Source organism: Cyprinodon tularosa, unplaced genomic scaffold (genome assembly GCF_016077235.1).
Source record: "Cyprinodon tularosa strain WSP-4 unplaced genomic scaffold, ASM1607723v1 ctg30, whole genome shotgun sequence".
Taxonomy (NCBI): domain Eukaryota; kingdom Metazoa; phylum Chordata; class Actinopteri; order Cyprinodontiformes; family Cyprinodontidae; genus Cyprinodon; species Cyprinodon tularosa.
This window is the reverse complement of record NW_024039008.1, coordinates 6,318,476-6,336,719: the sequence shown is the minus strand read 5'-3', so window position 1 is coordinate 6,336,719 and position 18,244 is coordinate 6,318,476. Positions and strand designations below refer to the sequence as shown.

Here is an 18,244-nt window from a genome sequence, read left to right as displayed (position 1 = left end):
GAGGGAGAGATGATTTCTTCCAGATTTAATTTAGATGTAGGTGGTAACAGAAGTACAACTCCAGGAGCAATAAACAGCTAAACAAAAAGAGAAAACATACTTGAGAAGTTAAGCAACGAAGAGAATCCAGCAATGAGGAACTGCACAGGAGGTGTATATATGGGAGACAGATTAATGAATGGGCTAATCAGCTGATAGGTTACAGGTGTGAATAGAAGCAACTAGGGGAGCTACAGGAAAGGAGGCTGGCACAAGGGGGCAACAGAGAGTAACTCAAAAAAATAAAACATTGCTTAAATATAACTACATAACTACAACGAGACAAAATGGAAAAGAAACCGATGATCAAGAACATTAATTAAAGTGTAACCAAAAAAAAAAAAAAAATTACACAGAACCTAAAAGTCCACAAAGGGCAGAATCACGACATTACCAAGCTTCTGAGAGCACTGGACAGTTGAGTTTATAGATGACATTTCTAGGGCTGGAACGATTAATCCTGATTAATGGGCTACTGATATACATAATGGTCAAATAATTTGGTAATTTAAATTAAAATTGATAGCTAGAGTAAAGAAACACAGACTATAAAACATAGCATTTGAACTGAATAATCTACTTCCGGCTTTAATTGAGACAACAACTACAGAAGTCAACCATAAATGTTGAGTCTGTGCCATATTTCATTGAAAGATATAGATATTTTTTTTCATCTATTAATATGATTAAATGTGTATGAATGTAGATTTATTTTCATGTTCAATTGCAATTTATTCAAAAAGCACAAATGTTTTATTTTTATATTCCAAATATTTGTGTATTTACAAATGCTTTACAGATCTCTTTTTAGATTCATTGATTAAATAAAATAATAAACAATAGATTAATTAATTACTAAAGCCATCAATAGGTGTAGTCCCAGACATTTCACACTAAGGGACTTTTTTCCAATTTGTATCTATAAATAAAAAAATAAATAAAGCATCTATAAATAAAACTATAAATAAAGCAAACTATCCCTTTTATTAAACGTTTACCATCGTTTTACCACCATTTTATCTGTAATTGTGTCTTATACAGGTATAACATCCTTATGTCAGACAGTAAGTTTTTCATTAGTATAAGATAGACTCCATTCAGGCTTAAGGATTGTAAACACATTTGCAAAGCTCTAGATCTACCCTGATTTTGACTTTTATTCTTTGAAATAGGTTGAAAAGTCCTGAAACTTAACATTTAACTTTTAAAGAGGTTTTTTTCTTTTTATCATTATTTCAATGTTAAAAAGAAATATGCTGAAATCTAGCATGTCTCATTAATAATGTGAAACTAGAATTTAATTACTCAGTTGGATCGGATCAAATGCAACCAGGTTGCCAGTGAATCTGCGCTCAGCCTCCTCTGCATCATCAAGCAATGAGGACATGGAGGCTAATTTCCCAGAACAGTTTGCTGGGGTGTGTGTTTGTGTCTCGGTGTGTTTTTGTCTTGTATATGTGCACCTAGACAGGGCAGCAAGTGGGATAGTGACGAAGAAATGTGTCTGCATGGTGGTATAAACAGTGAGGTCGTGTGTGGCTCGATCGCACGTAGGCACACATTGCTGCACCCTGCCATTCACACACCTTATCTACATGCCGTTCCCCTGCAGAATGTTATGATTTGAGTGCACTCACTGCTGAGTCTTCAGAGGTTGAGTGTTTGTGTATATTTAATGCCTGCAGCCTAATCATCATCCATCATCAGGGCTCTTTGGCTGTGGGGAGTGACGGAGCGGGTTGTAGACCTGCAGACTGTTTTTCTCTCTTTTTGAGTGTTCTGTAGGAAATGACATAAGGATTTGGGATTTGGGACGTGATTTTTGCACCATGAGCTCAAGGAAATCCCTGCATAGAGATGACCAGGATGCCATGGTATTTGTTAACAGTTCACTTCAGTAAGAGGGCACGTGCATAAAATGTTGCTGTGAAGTTTAATGACCTTTGGTCCAGGATTGACATGGACTGCATTACATTTTAAGATATTCTGTGATTATAATATATTCTAGCCTTAAAGGAATAGTACACCCAAAACATGATTAGCCTTCATTTTCTACTCACCCCCATGCTGAACAACACTCTGGAGTACTTTTTTGATATCTCAAATGCATCTGGAGATCTGGGAGGCTTCTTGCTGTCTGCTGACATTCAAATAATGGAGGTCTATGGCGCCCGAGACAGAAAGGTCCATAAAAGTCCACAAAAAACGTGTCAATATTCCTCCCTACTGCTCGTCCAATGTATTCCAAGTGTCCTGAGTGGATAGCGTTCATAATTTACTCGAAACGAAGTCATTTAGAATGTTTTTAGCGCATAAATAGTAGTGTATAGGATTTCCTAAAAGCGCGTTCACGAGTCTACGGAAACCGCGGCAGACCAAACCAGATGAAAGTGCGCATTCAGCGTCTGCTCTGCCGATAATGCAAGCGTAGAAGAAGAAATGTGCTGTTTACCTGTGCAAAGAAAGAAACAACGAAAGAAAAATGTCTGAGGACTTCAGTGTTGAGGAAGAGCATGAGTTCTTTGCCGGGCTGAATGCGCTCTTTCATCTGGTTTGGTCTGCCGCGGTTTCCGTAGACTCGTGAACGCGCTTTTAGGAAATGCTATACACTACTGTTTATGCTCTAAAAACATTCTAAGTGACTTCGTTTCGAGTAAATTATGGACGCTACCCACTTAGGACACTTGGAATACATTGGACGAGCAGTATGGAGGAATATTGACACGTTTTTTGTGGACTTTTATGGACCTTTCTGCCTCGGGCACCATAGACCTCCATTATTTGAATGTCAGCAGACAGCAAGAAGCCTCCCAGATCTCCAGATGCATTTGAGATATCAAAAAAGTACTCCAGAGTGTTGTTCAGCATGGGGGTGAGTAGAAAATGAAGGCTAATCATGTTTTGGGTGTACTATTCCTTTAAAATCAAAATGACCTTCAGACCTCTGCTCTATGGAGTTTATGATGTTGCTTAAGTTAAGTTGTTGCTTTCTCTTTGATTAAAGGTTTTAGGTATAGTGGAAGATTTTTCATACATTTTTGAAAAGACCGGCCCTCTTCACTTTAGGAAAAATTGCACATGCACAACCCTGTAACCGCTCCAAAGAGGGAACACGTATTAAACGCTTGCGAGAGCGTGCACGAACCCATTTCTCATGGTTGTATGTGTGTGTGCTGCAGTGGAAATTTGGACATGTTTACGGGGTAAATGAGGATCTGTGGCTACTAATTATGACTACTAATGATTGATTTTACAAAATAAATAAACTTATCTTCCCCGGGAAGTTACAATACAGAGGTAGATAGTTTTCACTTGCAGGGATGTGAAATGGATTTTTCCAAAAAGCATGACACTCTGGAATTGTTTCTCTCTTCTGAGGCCTTTCTTTTCTTCACATACACTTCTCTAACTCTTCTCTTACGACCCTCGGCCATTTTCAAAGAGCCGTGGTGAGAAAGGTGAGGTTCAATGACTGTCTGAAACCGTAGCTCACCACAAATACACGCCTGAAAGTGCGCATGAACAGAACAAGATGGCTAAATGGGGACGAGCACGTAGGACGGCCTTACGTAAACATGTCACCAGAATAACTGACAATTAGGAGGACCACTTATTTTAATGATCCACCCCCAAAAAGAACTTCCTCCACTATACCTTTAATGATTTATCAGATTAAAATGTGTTTTATTTGATCGACAACCTCCTTCAGAGATGGGAAATGTGGAGTCAACAAGTCATCTCCATGTCATGTATTTGATCTACCCAACCAATTAACCGGGTGAGTCCAACCTTGCACAGGTTGATTTACGGTGAAGATTGGACTCCCCTGTTTCAGTGGGTGGGTAGATCAAATACATTTCCAGGATTAAAGGACTAATGTCTCAGCACGATCTGGAAAAACTAATCTGTGTGTTTATTTTTAGTCTAATTGATTATTGCAACAGTGTTTTCACAGGTCTGCCTAAAAAGTGGATCAGACAGCTGCAGCTGATCCAGAACGCTGCTGCCCGTGTCCTCACTAAGACTAAGAAAGTAGAGCACATCCCCCCAGTTCTAAAGTCCTTCCACTGGCTCCCTGTATCTCAGAGAATAGACTTTAAAATACTTCTGTTAGTCTATAAATCTCTGAATGGCTTAGCACCTAAATACATCACAGACTTGCTATCAGTGTATCAACCCTCCAGACCACTCAGGCCTTCTGGCTCCAGCCTGCTCTGCATACCTAGAACCAGAACTAAACATGGAGAAGCAGCATTTAGTTCCTATGCTCCACTTATCTGGAACAAACTTCCAGAAAACTGTAAAATTGCGGAAAGCCTGAGTTCCTTTAAATCAAGACTAAAGACACATTTGTTTAGGATTGCCTTTGACTGTTCTAGTTAAACAGTTCAACCAAAACATATTTTCTTTAATCCAACTGTTTTTAATATTCTTTTTTGTTCCTGCATTTTTTTTTTTCCTACTTGCTTTGATTCTGTTTTGTCTTCCTGTATTTTAATCATGTAAAGCACTTTGCATTGTCTTTGTACTGAATTGAGATGACTTGACTCCACATTTCCCATCTCTGTGTTCGATTTAGATAGACCTACTTTTAATGATGTAGGGCGACAGCCACCAAGAAGAGGGCACTGCCATTCATCCTTAAGTTTAGCCATATTGATAGTTGCAAGAGAAACCCTGCCAGAGGCATGTTAGAAGAGAAATATAAATTGATTTAAACTGTCTGTTTAACCATGCTTGTTGAGATAAGGATCCAGAATGCACTCTGTGTGATTCTGTATACAATAAACACGAGATGAGTTCCTGAAATCGCCTAAATGGAGCCTATTCAGCTGTGTTTCATGGTGGAACAGCGTCAACTTCCTGACCAAAAATTACTGATGTCCTTCCATGCAAGAACGTGATGTCAGAAAAGAGTAAGGCATTATGCACTATATTGGTAACATGATAGAAAAAGACAAGATACCAGTAGGCATGGCAGTTTGTGACGACTTTTATGAGTTACTGCACTATTTGGGGCTGGAGTGAGAAAGCGCAGTGTTGTACTCCTGTTAAATGTAAAGCAACCAAAAGTGAGAGCCTCATCCCATTTGAAAATTGCATTCGATAAATTATGATTATATTGAAAATGCAATTAATTCCCCAGTCCTAGATAGCAGAATTGTCTTATATATATATGTTGGACCCATCAAAAATTTATTATTTTTGTTGTGCACCACACCCAGCATTCTGTGGATGTGAAAGACTGTTTTGATAAAGAAGCCTTGGCTAATGCCTTAACATTCCTCTGAGACCAACCATAACAGAATATTCTGAACCTCTGCTAACAGCAGAAACTCCCTCCTCTGACTTTTTGATTATGCCCTCGACAGAAAACTATTCATTTATCATAAAGCCTGACAGTATGTCAGAGGAACACACTGTACATCTCTAATCATATAGTGTAAATCAGAGATGCAGTATAGTTGATCATGTAGTATATTTATTTGTAGAAAATGGCTACCTATGAACAAATCATCTGTCATTCAATAAGATCAGTCAACTTTAGATCAACTGATTTATTAAAACCTTTCATCCTCATTCCATTGATATACATTAAAGTAGATGTCAGCAACTAAAGCAGGAATACAAATCGATATTACCTAGAATCATTTCTTTTTAATTGCAGTCATAACTGCTCTTACTTTTTTTCCTTGTAATTGTTTGACCAAGAAAACAGTTTGTCACCAGCTGGGGATTTAACTAGAACACATTTGATATATGATCATAAACTCAGAGACCTGAGATACTCCACTTTCGATGATTCATCACTTGCTGGTTTAAACACAATTCTTCTAAACGCAGCTTTTATTTATTTATCTATTTTTTAACTGTCAACATATAGAGCCAGTGATGACCCAGTTTAATTTGTCTCCTGGGTTTTCCTCTGGTACAAACACATTTATTTCCCCAAATGGATGCAGAGCAGCATCTCTGGGAAAAAACATCCTAGATTCAAGCAACAGCGCACCCTAGAGGCAGAAAAAATAACATTGAGCAAAGTGCATGAGAAAGTAGGTCAGGAGGGAGGGGTGTGGAGGGAGTTTGCTGGTGGGTGGATGTGAATAAAGATTAATGCAAAGATGATGGTGGGAACAGCTGAGAAAGGAGAAATACAAAGAAACTTTTGTGGTGAAGAAATCTCACCTAACACATTGCTTCTTTTTCTGAATGCTAAGTGCTTGCTCTAGACAGCTCTGCTCTCAGAAGGGAGTGTTTTTACCTTGAGAAGTGAATCTCTCTGTCTGAATCTGACAATGATCTAAAATGTCAGCTTTATCACTGCAGATATCAAGCTAGTTCTATCCTAAAATTGGGATTCATAGCCTAGTCTATCATATTATGCATGAAGGAAACTGTTTTAAAATGTCCCATTTAAAATGGTCCTGTAAGTAAAGTTGCTGTGAAAAATGTTCAAATCATTTAATTTTATTTTTCAATTCTAGTTTTACACTGCTGTAGTATAAGACACATTTTAATCAAATAGTCAAAAAATAGTCATATTCTTTTGTTTGTGTATATAATTTATTTTTGTACTATATGTCCAACTTTAGAAAATAGTATATCAACATAACTGCTTTTGAATACTTTGCTTTTCTATTCTACACTGTTTTAAGATACTCTCAAATGCATCAACTTTGATTTTGAAATGATCTGTTTATATGAGGCAGTAGTTCATGCTGTCTCTATTTACCAGAAGATTATTTTATCTGCTGGAATTATTGGACAACCCAGTGTAAAATAAAAGTGTAGAAATGAGGGTATGTAAGGTCACAGAAAAGCACTTCTTTTAAGTGACCAGTAGATGGCGCCAGAGCCTGCTTGATTTGTTTAAAGAGGGCATTTCCTTACATTTAACTCGTGTCTGCACTGCACGTGATGTACTTATCACGTTTTAGTGCAAGAATCACCTTTAAACATATTTAAATAAAGTTAGGAAAATATCCTACAAACTGTTATTTGCAAACCAAAATACAAATATTGATATTTGTTCTCAAAAATTATATTAGAAACTGTCATTGCAGTTATCACAACAAGGGAGATGGGTTAAATGCATGAAACGGAGAAAACAAATATACCACTGCAGTGAGCAGCTTTAGAGCAGCAAGTGGGGTGGGATCAGGTGTCTAATGAGGGGTCCAGAGTGACTGCGGCTGTGGAACCAAACTGCATACCTGCAGACTTCTGCAGAACTCATGTGGTCTGCTCTGACAACCAGGCCACCGCTCAACTATCTTATGTTGGATTTATAACTAAGAAGACATTAAACTTCACTTTAAGTAAAAGTAAATTACAATACGATTCCTGTTTTACTTGTTAAAGAATATACATAAAATTGTTGTTGTCTTGCTAAGGAGCACCCTACTCTTAACAGTCAGTCTTAACCTATTCGGATCAAATAATGTTAGGGAGATACTCTTTGTTGCTACCTGAGGAAATTTTCCTGCACTCGCTGCCTTTAGCTGTCAGATGTTTAATGGAGTTTCTAACCCTTTTTAATATGTACCCCATACCTCAATAACATCAACATCAGGGCTTTTGTTCAGCCCACATTCCAATGCTTAGTCGCCTTGGTGGGCTTGACTAATATGTTTTGAGTCATTGTCAGGTTTCAGGAACTCTTCCTACCTTTGCTTTCTTTGTTCTCACCTTGTCGTTCATTCTCATTTAAACAATGGAACACATAGAGCTAAATGTTTTATTTCTCATTGATTAACTTTTAACAGTTGTGTCAAAAGTTCACACATTTGTTACATAAGTAGAAGTATAGATACTGCAGATAGGGCCAAGGATAAGGAAGGTCTTGTTGGTCTCCATCTCCCGATTCGCTCTCGCCTGTGTCCGACCTTTCAGACATTTCAACATCTTTTTCTGAATCCCACATTGTAGCATGGCATAGACAATTCACGTTAGCAGTTTCAAGAACACCTGCTTGCTTCTGATGATTTCCTTTAGCTAACCAATGAGTGTTTGTGTTACATGAATCATCCAATTACACTAGTTTTCACTAGATGTGGATGGAGCCAATGATCTGCATTAAATGGAGCACATGACGTGAAATAAATATTTATAAACATTAAACCGAAGCCAAGAGTAACGAGTAACGTTTGTTTTAAAAATATAAGGAATAGAAAGTACAGATACTTGTGTGAAAATGTAATGAGGAGAAGTCAGAAGTAGGAAGAAAAATAAGTAATGGAGTAAAGTATAGATACCTAAAAAGTGTACTTAAGTACAGTAACAAAGTATTTTTACTTTAATTGACACCTCTGACTATTACCGGTACTGACCTGTTAAATGTGATCATTACTGCTTAAAACTCGAACCCAGCTATCGGAATTATTTACTTACACTAAATATTTTATTTTCTTTACAAGGATTTGATCAAAATCCCTGAGTGATGAAACACAAGATATAATTGTGTACAGTTAGTCTTAAGCTTCATATAGTTACTGCTTCAGAGGAATGACCCACATGCTGTCCTATATTGCTCTTCTCCACTGGTTGTGTTAAAGCCTTTTTATACAGTAATGCATCAGTTTTATGTACAGGACCTGGTGTGATCTGCAGCATACAGTTTTATCCTCTTAGTCATATCCTGGTTTCACAGAATCTATATCTTTTGCAGCTGATCAATCTTCATCTCCTGTCTGATCGTGAATAGAGCAGAAAATCAAGAGGAGAAGCAGTAGATGGCAGAGCATCTGGTTACTGGTTTGGTCCATATTGTTGCAGGTACAGTAACCTAGGCGGCAGTGCAGTTTTTCTTAACAGTTAATTTACTAATACATTCAGGATTTAGGTTAAACTGCAGTTAATATTGTCAGTTCAATAGGTTTGAAAGGCCTATAATGTTAAAGACTGGGCTCCTTTTGCATTGAGCTTTACAAGTATTAGTGGTTTTATCAGCTGACATTTTATAATTTCATTTTTTTTTTCTCTGCATAAGGATCGTAATGTTTTGTTTTGTAAACGTAAACAGAAAGTATTTTTGTCTTCAAATCACAAAGATTGGAAGTCAGGAAACTTCAGAAAAAGGGTACAAAATGTAGTTTTAGCCCATACTTTGTTTTTTTTACCCCTTGGTCACTTTGATATAAACCCCACTTTGCAGCAAAGATGGCAAAATCCATTCATCTACCCATTTTCTTACATGCTTAATCCCAATCGGGGAAACAAGGGGTGCTGGTGCCTATCTCCAGCTGTCTACGGGTGAGAGGCGGGGTACAGCAACCCTGGACAGGTCATCAGTCCATCACAGGGCGACATTTATTGATCATTTATTTCGAACACTTAATAAAAAGCAAATATAAGTAAATTAATAAAGTCATAACAAAACAAAACAAAACAAAAAAGAAAAAACATATGTACATACCATCATGTTTGAAAAGGAGTAGGAAGAAGTAATAAAACTTATTAAATCCTACCCCTGTTCTATATTAACATCTACCCATGTTTAAGCATACATACATATCTATATATATACACACACACACATACATACATACACATACACCCGTATCTCAGACATAGAGACAAACAACCAACTGACTGACTGACTAACAGTCATGTTTTTGGACTGTGGGAGGAAGCCGGAGTACCTGGAGAGAACCCACACATTCTCAGGGAGAACATGCAAACTCCATGCAGAAAGACCCCAGGCCAGGAATCAAACCCTAAACCTTCTAGCTGCAAAGTAGCAGTGCTACCCGCTGCGCCACTGAGCAGCCCAATGGCAAAATCATGAGGCCAAATGTGGTCTGTGAGTTCTCCCCCCACTTATTCCGTCAGGGTAGCAGTGGGGTTGGTTCCTATCTCTGACAGTCGATGGGCGAGAGGCCGGGTACACCTTGGACAGGTCGCCAGACTCACACAGACCCACGCACACACATGCACCTAGGGGCAATTTAAAGAAGCAAATTAACCTAATCGTGATGTTTTTGGACTGTGGGAGGAAACACAGGGATATGGGGGGCTGTTTAGGACAAAAAACTATTTTTCCTCTCACGTACACCAATAAAACCATGCACACACCTCAATAGACACACACACTCTCAACAAAACTATGTTTTCCTCTCAAACACCCTGCTATGACATGCACACATCACAGTAGAAACAGTCACACACAGGGAGATATTGGGGCACGCTACTGTTTTTGTTCATTACATTGGCTTTGATTTATTCTATAAAATTACTTTGTTTTTAATGTTAAAGAAATTAATAAGGTCTTGTTCTGCCCTCCAATAAAACTGAGTATTTAAAGCTACAGTGTGTAACTTTTAGCGACATCTAGCGGTCAGACTGCAGACTGCAGCAACATGAACATCTCCCCCCCACCGCTTCTCCCCCCCAACAGTACGGCGAGCGTTACAGGACAAAATGTCTTCCACGACGTCCGCATCACCTACCTTCTCAAATGATGAGGTTTGTTTACATAGATAATTTTACAGATAGTATTTTATTAGTCTGTGTAGGGTATAGATTTCATGTAGACTTAAGATAATAAATATACCCGTTATTTTAACCGTTAACATTGTTGTGACTTTTTGGCGATCTCGCAATCGCTAGTTTGTTGGCTCTGCGCTGCCATAGCGCTAAGATGTCTGCCTCCATGGCTGCGAGACCCGCTCCTATGTAATTATAAATAACGAATTCTAAGGCAACGCAAATATTAAGGTTAAGAGGCTGAGCTCGTAGATGATGATAAATAACATAGTTATGTATAATATATTACATTTCTGACTGTATATCCCTGTAATTATTACACACTGTAGCTTTAACTGAGTGCCGTAGAAAGGCAGTTAAACTCCATTATTTACTCATAACTTGTGATAAATTGTATGTTTCACTTGATAGTTTCTAACCTTTTAAGAGTTATCCAAGATGATTCTTTCTTACCTGAAATGTCTCCTCCCCGCAACTTATTTTGATGCATTTAAATACTGTTAGTCAGTTTCATCAATGTCACCTCTCGGTTATAAATGATATAAAAACCATCAATGATCATTTTTCTCCTCCGGTTCTTACAGTAAGTGTATCTTAAATGGTAAATGGTATGTTGCTGTATACCATCTTATCAAGTCCAAATGATTCCAAAGCTCTTCACTGTTATTCATTCACCCTTTCATGCACACAATCACACACGGACATCGCTTATTTACCATTTAGCCACAGCTGCCCTGGGGCAGACTGTCAGAAGCAGGGCTCCCATACAATCGCCACCACCAGGCCGTCTGAGCACCAACAGCAGGCAAGGTAGGTGAAGTGTCTTTCCCAAAGACCGACAGAGCAGAGGTTGTTACATGCACTAAGTCCTGTAACAAATTGCTTTACAAACGTGTGACATCCAAAACATATACTTTTATTATCCGTGCTTTTTCTGTGGCAGCTCCTAAGCTGTGGAATGATCTGCCTCTGAGCATAAATAGGCCACTTCTCTTGCTGTTTTTAAGTCCCTTCTTAAGACTCATCTTTATTCCTTGGCTTTTGGCACAATTTGAGAGGTTTTGCTTTGTTTTATTCTCTTTGTATACTAATATGTATTTTACACTCGTTTTTTTTTTTTTTTCTATTTTATAATTTTATTGTATTTTATGATTGTGTACAGCACTTTGGTCCTGTCCGGTGCATAAAGTGCTTCAGAAATAAAGTTGGTATGGTATGGTGGCCTAAAACTAAAATAGAAAATATCTTTAACAAATGATAAGAGGACAGAAAAAAAAAAATGTCTCCACATTGCTGTTTTTCTACAAGCTTCTCATAATACTTTGATTGGATTTTGTTGCGTTCCTTCTGACAAAACTGGTGCAATTGAGTCTGGTATGTAGGCTGCTTCATTGGGCCCCATTTCTAAGCTCCTAATACAAGCTTTCTAAGGGAATAAGATCTTGGGTGTCTGTATTTTCTTTTTGTCAGTTGAGCCTTTTTGTAATAAATCTAGCTGTATATACTTAGGGATATTTTTCCATTTGTGTGTCTTAATTCTTTGGTACAGTATTTTCACATAGTAATCAATCACGATAATGCCATTTTTTTTGGTGAAGTGCACCAGTGGTTCTGCTGGAAAACAGACAGCATTATGCCACCTTCCTTGTCTTTAACAGTTTAGATTACAGAGTATAATCTTTTAATTTTGCTTAAGGAATAACTCTCTTCTTCCTCTCTGAGTGGCACTTCAGTCTATTTAGGACACCCATTTTTGATGTGCTCAACATTAAGGAGCTGAAATTAGCGGTTATCAGTCCCATAGAATGGCTCCAGGGTGTTCCTCCTTTAACTTATAATAGGTTTCTTATGGCTGATTATATGCAGCTTACTCTTACTAACAGCCACTTCGGCTGCATCTGTAATCTTATTTACAATACGCCTCCTTCATACTTTTAAATTTTGTCATACACAATGTACCTACTTTTTTTTTAATGGCATTTTAAAGCTTCAGTTTGTCGTACGGATTAAAGTTTTTTTTTTAAACAAATCAGTTGTTTTTTGTTCTTTTAATATAAGGAATATAAGAAAATATATATTTTTTTCACTGTGGATAATGATACCATCAGACAAGCTTTTGTAAGGCTTTTTAAAAGCTTTTTCACTTTTGATTTGTGGCCTTCTTCTAGAATTGTGCAGTTTTGAAAATGAAGCAGTGATGATCTTGTTGACAAATATGGTTATCATATTGCGTGTGATAAATTTAGATTTTGCTCACTGCCATATTTCTCTTCTGTGCTTCTAACATCTCTGTGGCCTTTAACAAAACCCTTTGCAACTGGCTGGGTATTATATTGGTAGACAAAGCATAAAATATTTCTCTTGACTAAATCACGAGAATTACAATGTTTTAACTCTCTTGGAAATTAGGTATAGGTAGGCTTGTTTAAAAAAAGGATTTTATTTTATTGAAATGGTCAAATAGAAGAAAATGTAGGTAAAATTGGCAAATGTTTGTTAATGTTATGAGATAAAAGTTTAACAGCGCTGTGATTCTCATTTAACACTAGATGGCAGTGCATCTCAGTGTGTTGTTCTCAGTGTGAGAGAATAGTTGAGATATGGAGAAAATGTGTGTGTTTGGGGTGTTGAAATCATAAAAAATAAAGGTACAAAAGAAGGTATAATGGAAAATTTGTAAGCTGTATAAGGATCAATTGAGGGGATACTGTCAAAGTATATCCAAGGCATTTAAGCATTTTATTCCTTAGACGTAGTTAAAGGAAAGATTTTTAGAAATGAGAAAAAAAGTTGACAGAAAAGTAACAAATGAAACCAAGTAAAACGGGCAGCTATTTATGAAACTAAGTAAGAGCATGCAGAAATGGGATTTATTTACAGTCATTTTTAAAATAAATTTACAACATCTAAAAGGATTTAGATGCACTAGGTGTGTGTGATTAATTAGAGATTATTTCAAAAAACAAGCAAAAAAAAAAAAAAACACTTTATAACTATATTTACTCTTAAGTAAATGCAGGGAAATATTTATTAGACTAATTGGAAAAAGTGAAATATATTTGTTCTGCCTTTTTAAACAGATTTTGCCCCCTATGACACAAATAAAAAAAATGGTTCCCCAACAGTATTTAGCAAGTAACAAGTGTTAGTGTTACACAGATCAAAATGATTCAAAAAGGGTCTCAAAAAACAGTTTTCAAACATGTCCCATTTAAAAATGTAAAAGCAGAAAAGGCCCTGGAAAGTCTTCCACTCTAGTAAGAAACAGGGTGTGTTTTTATATATATATATATATATATATATATGTATATGTATATATATATATATATATATATATATATATATATATATATATATATATATATATATATATATAAAACACATATGTTGAACATAAAACGTTGAGATTCATTTGTTTAAATTTCAATATTTTTTTTTTCTTAGCAGTATCTAACATGTTCTGCTAAAGTTTAGAATAGGCTTGAACCAACGGCAAATTATTTCCATGTTGTGTTACCACAGAACACCAGCAGATGGCAGGATTTGTTTAGCCTTTTTGCTGCAAACCACCTGGAAATGATCTAAACTTTGTTAAATTGCATTAATCAGGCTGGGTGTGTGTGGATTATTATTCTAGTCTTATTTTTAAATCCAGATTCCTAAATGTAAATATTTACAAATTTATGTCTTGTCCATATTTTAACCTAAACAAAGAAACTGTATCAGACACTTTGCTTGCCCATTGTTTTAGTCTTTTCAATCACATTTACCATATTAATAAATAATGCAATATTATTAAATTGGTAGATATGTAGATAAATTAATAGGTCAGAAAAATTATAATTATAATTTATTATAATTTGTTTAGACTCTATAAAACTACGTTAAAACACTGTAGTGCTCTTTTAAAATGTACTGTGATTCTGATCAGTGTTTAAGTCAGTAGCCCAATTTCCTCACAGCACCTTATAAACAAATCTAGAAAACTGTTAGCTGTTAAAAACTATGCAAAACCTCCTTCTGGTGGGTACAATTTAACCCATGGTATGTGCTAAATGCTATGCACTAAGTTGCATAATAATAAAAAAAGAGTCTTATGTTAAAATGCAAATAACCATGGAGAAAATATGGCTAGAAGCCAAATAAAGGAACACATGTGCATGGATTAACTATTCGTGGCTATAAGAGTCTTTCAGAAACACTTAAATCTGAATTCCCTTTCATACAGTTCAACATTTCCTCTTAGTCCATTTTAAAAAAATCAGAGTTAGGGAAAAGGAAAAGAACCCATACAACTCCTTGATTATTGTATTTTGGGTTTTTTAAGGGCAGAAAGAAAACTTTGAAAGTATAAAGTAGACCAAAACCTCATTGATTAAGATAAACTTTGGCCAGTCTACATCTTAAAATTGCAATCTAAAATTTTTCAAACTTTGACCCATCGGTTAAGTTTGTATGCTTGTGTTCTATTTACTTCGCATCTGAGTTTACATGAATAAGAAAATCCAGCAGAAATGTTCAGAATTGCACAACATACTTTTGTCTAGACAGGGATCAAATGTTGAACAAATTGTATGGGAATCATTATTACTGCATTGATAGACTTTTTAAATTTTAAATTAACATTGACATAGAATATACGGGGCTGCATGGTGAAGCAGTTGGTAGCTCTGTTGCCTTGCAGCACCAAGGTTTGATTCCAGGCCTGGAATCTTTCTGCATGGATGTTGCCTGTTCTCTCTGTGCGTGCTGCGGTTTTCTCTGGGTACTCTGGCTTCCTCCCACAGTCAAAAAACACAACTGTTGGGTTGATTGGTGTCTCTAAAATACCTTTGACTGCATGTCTTATGAGTTGCCCTGCTATGGACTAGTAACCTGACCAGGGTGTACCGTGCCTTTTACCAACCTTGGTTAACCTTCTTTCAACCATGAAACTGCATGGCTTTTTTTATTTTATTTACTAATTCTGATGTTTACATTTATAGTTAGTAGGCCTACACTTGGCCATATGTCTTCTAGTGTATATCAAGAGTAAGAGTTTAGATTAAAACACAAATCTGTAATTTCATAATTCAGTTGAAATGTATGACATATAGCCTATATAGTAGCCACAATGATACTGAATTAGGTGCATGCCTGCATGCTCTCATGCTCCTGCTCCTGTCACAGTTAATGAACACTCACACAAACAGCTGGAGCCTGCGTTGCCTTGACGTCACTCAGATCGATCCTGCTCCCAGTGCGGCGGGGGTAAGCAGGGTGATATTAAAGTGAGGCTGTCACAGCAAGGCTGAGGTTGAAGCACAGAGGTATTCCAGGCAGGGCAGGAGGCACAGAAATAGTGACTTTATAGGACAGTGCAGGACTTGCACAGTGTTAGGAGCACCTCTGTTCTGGAAATAGGGAAGTGGCCTGTTCTAGTTTGTGACTAATAAAATGCAATTTCCTGTCGGTAGCCTCGGTCCACTGCATTGACATAGAGTAGCTAAAGATTGGTGGTGCTTCTGCGTTTATTATAACATCCTTTTTGTGTTGTTTAGTTGTTCTCTGCGCTTGCCTTTGGGCTTTGCAGTCCTCCTCTTTGCTGTAAAGGTGTGCATACAGTCTGCAGCGCGCGCTGACAGCTTTCAGTCCCTCCTGAGCTGCGCTGTCAGGAGATCCAAGCTGGAAGACATGTGACTCCGCAGAGAGCCGCACAGATTGGCTGAGCTCATCTGTGACCTCAGCACACCGCCTGTGTCCCTCCTCAGCATTGCCACCCCCACACAAACACACACACAAATAAACCCTCCCTCCTTCTCTCCTCCCTACCTCTTATTTCCCTCAGTTGGCTTTTTTCCCCACCGCTCAGCATCCTCTCCTGCGTGTAGCTGGAGCCGCAGCAGTAGAAGCATCCATGGCTCCAACTCTGGGCTCAGATGGACAGCAAGCCTAACCCTACCCCCCCTCTCTCCTCTTTTTTTCCTCCTTTCTTCCTTCCAAGCTAGTTGACAGGCACCGTCTGGGAGCGTTTGAGGCTCAGCCAGGGCGTGATCCACGCGCGCGCAGCTGCTCTGCTGAATCTCCTCCGCGTGGCTCCTGCTTTCATTTTAGGCTCTCTGGAAATAGTGGAATGAAAATCTGCAACCATGATGGAAGGCAAGCTGTTTTTTTATTCTTATTATGCTGTTCTTGCCCCCCCCCCCCCCCCCCTCCACCCTTTTTTTCATATATAGGGTAATCCTTTTTTATGCCCCGTCCTACTGTGCCTCATCTGCTATGTTTAGGAGGTTCAGATGTCATAAGCCACTCTGTTATTTTAAGTTGGTATATTTAAGGGAATTGCATGTTATTCTTAGAAGGGCACAGCCGCTGAATGTCATCCATAGAGGCAGAATGGCGAGCGTAATTGAAGCTTGCACCTTGGGAAGCGCGTCCGCATATGTTGCAGTGCCCCCCACTCCTTTTTGCCACTTCACATCATGGGGGATTATTTGGATTTATTGTGCAGGAGGGCTTATGTGCCCAGCTGGCTTGCTTGTAGAAATTCTTTTGTATGATGTGCACTGAAATGCTGGATCAGCCGGTCTCCGCTGTCATGTTTGACTCTGGGTTCCTGCCTGGATCTCGTGTCTACATCAGGGAATATAGTTGGAAGCTGTAATTTTCCTGCTGCCTTTCCCCGTTGCTGTGAGCAGGGATTTGATTGTAGTTTTATTATCATATCTCTTTAACTGATGACGTCATTTGAGGCAAGGCCGGTGATGAATCCCCTATCACCTGAAAATTAAACACACAACTTAAACTGTATGAAACTCAATGAGGAATATTGTGAAAAAGAAATGCATAAATATATAAATCAAACTGATTTTTATAAGGAACATCACTATTAGTGCTTACCATCTGGCTCAACAAATAGCCTATTCCAGATACTTAATTCAAGCTGATTTGAATACTATTATTGAATCCAGAGCTATGATTGGCCAATTAAAGGACTTTAATTGGTGTGTCATCTGGATGTGTGCATCTCTGTGTGTATATTTAGAAAGTAGAGGATATAACTGCTTCCTGCTTGCTTCTAGAAACTGGTCCTTAGAGAATTATTCTCTGGAAGATGTACAGAACAAAATTTAATTTATATTTTGTGTTGGTTTACTATTTATCTTTTTGTTATCCTTAATTGAGGTCTTTGCTTCAGCTGTCTTTTTTAATATCTTTCAAGTTGACACTGATTGAATGTTTCTTCCTGTTAAAAGGGAGGTTTTCCTCTCCACTGTCGCTACAAGCATGCTTAGTGTGAGGGCATGCATTCAAGTCAATGATTCGATGCAATCAACTGGCTTTCCTTAGAAAGAAAACTTTGAATCACTTTGACTCTACGATCTGGTGAACGGTAAAGTGCCTTGAGATGACAGGTGTTGTGAATTGGCGCTATATAAATAAACTGAATTGAATTGGTGTAAGCTAACCAAGAGGCTGCAGACTTGGAAGTCTAACATTCTTCTGACAGCAATACTATCTAGATTGTATTGGTTTCCTGTTTAGATGGATTTAATTTCTAGTCTATACTCTGCCTGACATGTCAGCACAGTTTTGTTTTGATTGTTTTGGTAAAGTTTATTTCCCCACATCTATAGAAAAGGCTAAACTTAGCCTCACACGATCAGCATAATGACAACAGCTGTCACCAACATCTCTTTTTACACCAATATCCAGCTACCAACCACTCGGGTGTTTTCAT

General features: G+C 37.7%; 1 protein-coding gene across 2 annotated transcripts in view; it reads left to right on the top strand.

Moving 5' to 3' along the window:
- Window positions 1-16,318: 16,318 nt before the first annotated feature.
- Window positions 16,319-18,244, top strand: part of sgip1a (SH3GL interacting endocytic adaptor 1a) — a 98,673-nt gene continuing 96,747 nt past the window's right edge. For both annotated transcript variants that reach the window (XM_038291674.1, XM_038291677.1), the window contains exon 1: window positions 16,319-16,662. In XM_038291674.1, coding sequence (XP_038147602.1) covers window positions 16,653-16,662 — 10 coding nt within the window. In that variant the 5' untranslated portion in view covers window positions 16,319-16,652. The remainder of the gene's footprint in view (window positions 16,663-18,244) is intronic.